The following is a 5,068-nucleotide window of genomic DNA, read 5'->3' as shown; positions in this document are numbered from 1 at the left end:
ATAATTATTATTATTATAATAGGTAAACCCAGACCACGTGAAGATATGCTGCAAAGAACTGGTGAGAGAGTTACAAAAAAACCAGAGACCACTGGTTCCCAGGCCGGTGCTGGGGTGGGAGGTTAGGGGAAGGGGTGAATGATTCTAGAAGCCAGGTCAAAGTGAATTGTTCTGATCACTTGCTATGCATCTGAGAGCCGGACAAGAAATAAGGATGACAGAAGAATTGATGCCTTTGAGCTGAGGTCTTGGAGAAGAGCACTCTGAAGATATGCTGCCTCAGAAACCCATTAGGGTCACTGTGAGTTGGACTTGAAGGCTGTGAAGATGCATATACATATATTTGCCATTTTGAATCAGACAGTCTTATGATCTATTATGCCAAAAATGGCATACTCAAGAAGAATGGTGTCCAGATCAGTGTCAAAAAAGAACATTTTGAGAATGATCCTGAAGTACAATGCTGTCAGTGATAGGATACTATCTATACTCACAAAAGGAAGCCCTGGTCATGCAACTATTATTCAATTGTACCACCAAAGTCAAAGAGGCCCATGTGGGAGACTGTTCTATTAGTAGTTTGTCACAGATTGAATTGAATGTCCACCTCCCCCAGTAAAATACATGTTTGTAATGATGGAGGCTGTGGAATGATTCCCTTAATAAACCAGAGTTTGCAAGAGTATTAAGCGTGGAATGCTGCATAGCCCTGATCTGATGTGAGGGGAGTTTCCTTAAGGTGTGGCCTGTAACACTTTCTATCTCATAAGAGAAAAAAGGAAAGAAGCAGGGAGCTCTGGTGGCCTAGTGGCAAGACGTTGCACTGCAATCCCAGAAGTACGCGGTTCAAATCCACCAGATGCTCTGCTGGAGAAGGAGGGGGCAATCTCCTACTGTACCAGTCAGATCTGATTTGACGATACACGTAAAAACAATATAATAAAAATTAAAAATAAAAAAAGGAAAGAAAAGTCAGTCAAGAGGAAAGACTTTGGTACTTCCAAGAAAAAGAATCACCAGGAGAGGAGTGAGTCCTCTAAGACTTAAGTGTTCATGCAAATAAACTCTGGGACACTAGGGAAAACCAGGATACATGGTGGTCTCCAGGGACCACCCACCCTATGGAAGCTCAAGGAAACAAGGACCTTTCCTCACAATCAACCCAGAGAGAGGGCCTTCCCCTTGAGTCAGTGTCCTGCATCCAGACTTCCAGCCTTCCAAACTGTAAGAAAATACGCAGTTATTTGTTAAAGGCACCATTTGTGGTATCTCTGTTACAACATTACAGAGAAATAAGATACTGTGGTTGTTGTTGTTGTTGTTAGGTGCTGTTGAGTCGATGGTGACTCATAGTGACCCCGTGAACAACAGATCAGAACCTTCCTAGTGATCCTTAATCTACTTGAGCCCCACTGTAGTAATCGCTACATCAATCCGTCTTCTCGAGGGTTCCCCCGCTTCCTCTGGCCCTCCACTTTTTCCAGCATGATGCCTTTTCCCAAGGGCTGGTCCCTTCCTGACAACATGCCTGAAGTATATGAGATGAAGTTTCATCTTCTTGGCCTCTAACCAGCCCCCTTGTCCTGCTTCCTTCACAACAGGTTTGTTTGCTCTTTTGAAAGTTCATGGGATAGTCAGTACACTTCTCCAACACCACAATTTAAAGGCATCAATTCTCCTTCTGCCATCCTCAGTGTCCAACCTCAGAAGCATAGGAAGCAATTGAAAAGACCACTGTTTGTGGAAGATCGGAACCTGTTGGAGCAAAATAAAAAGTATTTCAAGCGAAGTGAACTTGCAAAAAAGGAAGAGGAAGCATATTTTGAAAGATGTGGCTACAAGATACAACCAAAAGAAGATCAGAAACCGTTAACTTCATCAAATCCAGCATTAGAACTTGAATTGGCAGAGGAAAAATTGCCCATGACTCTTTCTAGGCAAGAGGTAATCAGAAGATTACGAGAAAGAGGAGAACCAATTAGATTATTTGGAGAAACTGATTACGATGCTTTTCGGCATTTAAGAAAGATAGAGATTCTTACTCCAGAAGTTAATAAGGGATTGAGGAATGATCTGAAAGCGGCGTTGGATAAGATTGATCAGCAGTACCTCAATGAAATTGTGGGAGGCCAAGAACCTGGAGAGGAAGACACGCAGAACGATTTGAAAGTTCCTGAAGAAAATACCATAATTGAAGAGTTAGAGGCGCTGGGAGAGTCTTTAGGAAAAGGGGATGATCATAAAGACATGGATATCATTACCAAATTCCTCAAGTTTCTTCTTGGTGTTTGGGCTAAAGAATTGAATGCCAGAGAAGACTATGTGAAGCGCAGAGTGCAGGGTAAACTGAACAGCGCTACCCAAAAACAGACCGAGTCCTATCTCAGACCGCTTCTCAGAAAGTTAAGGAAAAGGAATCTTCCTGCAGACATCAAGGAATCGATAACTGATATTATTACATTCATGCTACAAAGAGAATATGTGAAGGCAAGTGTTGCTTATCTGCAGATGGCCATTGGAAATGCCCCTTGGCCCATTGGTGTCACTACGGTTGGGATCCACGCCAGAACTGGAAGAGAGAAGAGCTTTTCCAAGCATGTTGCACATGTTTTAAATGATGAAACGCAGCGGAAATATATCCAGGGTTTGAAGAGGTTCATGACTATTTGCCAGAAGCACTTTCCTACAGATCCGTCGAAGTGTGTGGAATACAATGCACCATGAGAGCCTCGATTCTAAGTGTGAATAGCAGTAAAATACCTTACCCATAAAGAGCATGAGACTTTGGGAATGACCAGCAAGACTAAGGGAAGGAGAAAAATGGAACGTCCAGTCTGAGTAATGGAGTTCCCAATCGGATTTTTATCTGATGCAGCCCTTGCTCTGTTTTAAGAACTTGGCTCTTATGATATCTGACTGCAGATTTGTGCGTTGTTTTTTTCCCTTCATTTTAAGTAGTTAAATCATTACTCGATTCAATGGCACCTAACAACAACAACAACGATAATGTCAGTTTGAGGACTCAGGTACGTCTGATTCAGGCCATGGTCTTTCCAGTCACTTGCTATGCATCTGAAAGCTGGACTGTGAATAAGTAAGACAGAAGAAGAATTGATGCCTTTGAGCTCTGGTGTTGGAGACGAGTACTGAACATCCAACGTACTGCCAAAAAAACTAATAAAAAACCCCCAAAATATGCCTTGGAGAAAGTGGAGCCGGAGGGCTCTTTCGGGGGAAGGATGACAAGACTTCATCTCACATTCTTCAGGCATGTAGCTGGGAAGGGCTATTCCTTAGAGAGGGACATGATGCTTGGAAGGGCAGGGGGTCAATGAAGGAGAGGAAGACCCTCAATCAGGTGAACTGACACTGCTTTGTACCTCAAAGGTGTTACCAACATAAGACACCTCACTGTGATGAAGTCAGAAGGGATTCATAGCTGACCCTCCGGCGGGTTTTCAGTGGCTGTAAATAACACTGCACATCCCATGGATGGCCAAAAGAGCAAACGGATACGTCTTGGAGAGGGTGCAGCCAGATTGCCCCTTGGAGGCAAAGATGATAAAGCTTTGTCTCACATATCTCGGGCATGTTGCTAAGAGAGGCTGTTCCTTGGAGAAGGACATGGTGCTTGGAAAGGCAGAGGGTCGGTGAAGGAGAGGAAGACCCTCAACCAGGTGGATTAACACGGTGACAGCTGCAATGGGCTCTAGCGTGTCAGGAAGTGTGAGGATGGCACAGGAAGGACAGGGTTCAGGTCTGTTGTTTCACGGGGTTCCTGCGGGTCAGATCTGTTGTCCATAGGGTCCCTATGGGTCGTACGTGACTTGATAGCAACTAACAACAACAATGACAGAAATTTCACAGGAGGAGATCTCCCATCTTTCTCCCACAGAGCAACTGGTGAATTTGAACGCCTTTGAGTCGGCACACAACCCTTTATCTGCTAACCCACCAGACTCCTTGCAACATAAAAAGAAAAGGGGGGGGGGGAACCACCGAAGAGGCGACTATAACCTTATTTTACTTTTGCTTATGTAAATGTAAAGAAAGAGGGAAAACATCACCTTATTTCACTTTTACTTACATGGGTTTTTTAAAATAGCAGAAGCACATACTCTTTTTCCTAATTCCAGGAGTTTTCTGTTTTGTTCTGAGTTAATGATAACGGGATTGATAAACAAACACAGCCGCCGAATCTCCGAATAATGGTGGCCACACCCCCTCCCATCAGGTGGCCAAGCTGCGAATATCAACAGAGCAGACCACTCACCTGCCCCCTGCCCCGGGGAGATGGGCCTCAGCTGCAGGCGTTAAGGCTACCCGTCCACCTGTAACCCGCTAAGACATCAGGCAGTTCGTGATAACAGGATTAGTGACATTAAACAAACCCCCAAATCCACTACTATTGAGATGGTTCCATTTCAAAGGAACTCTCCTCCACTGGATTTCTTTAATGTCTTTTTTTTTTAAAGCACCAAACATTGAAAATGTTTTGTTTTCATTTTCCCTCATCGTTGCACATTTTCTTCCCATTCCCCTCCCCCTCCTCCATCCCTCCCTGCAATGAACCCCTTGTTCCAGATTTTTCTCATACATATAATGCCTAATCATATATTCCTTTCAGGCAGTTCTTCCTCTCCTCTGATCTAATGCAGTGTTCATTATCTAGCCACTCTTTTCTCCTTCTCTCCCCCACCCCACCCCACCCTATATCTATCCTATTTTGTAACAGCGGTATTACACAGTATTTGTCCTTTTTGACTGAGATATTTCACTCCGCTTAATATCCTCCAGGTTCCTCATGTTGTGCAATGTTTTCCAGGTCACTGTTTTTCAGTGCTGCATACTATTCCACCGGGGGAATGTACCATAGCTTTTTTTTTTAAAAAAAAAATTCTTTTATTATTTTTTATTGTGTGTACTGTCAAATTGGATCTGATTGATGCAGGAGGAGATTGTCCCTCCTTCTCCAGCAGAGCATCTGGTGGATTCGAATCACACACCTCTGGGATTGCAGTGCAGCTTCTTGCCACCAGGCCACCAGAGCTTGCCATACAATAGCTGT

At 43.8% G+C, this 5,068-nt stretch overlaps 1 protein-coding gene across 1 annotated transcript in view; it reads left to right on the top strand.

Moving 5' to 3' along the window:
- Nucleotides 1-2,724, top strand: part of LOC102849302 (pre-mRNA-splicing factor 18-like) — a 15,293-nt gene extending 12,569 nt beyond the window's left edge. The window contains exon 2 of the mRNA XM_006898693.1: nt 1,695-2,724. Coding sequence (XP_006898755.1) covers nt 1,695-2,724 — 1,030 coding nt within the window. The remainder of the gene's footprint in view (nt 1-1,694) is intronic.
- Nucleotides 2,725-5,068: the final 2,344 nt, after the last annotated feature.

The sequence above is a fragment of the Elephantulus edwardii genome, unplaced genomic scaffold, assembly GCF_000299155.1.
Source record: "Elephantulus edwardii isolate Elephantulus edwardi_28Jun2011 unplaced genomic scaffold, EleEdw1.0 scaffold00236, whole genome shotgun sequence".
NCBI lineage: Eukaryota > Metazoa > Chordata > Mammalia > Macroscelidea > Macroscelididae > Elephantulus > Elephantulus edwardii.
This window is presented reverse-complemented; position numbering and strand designations above follow the sequence as displayed.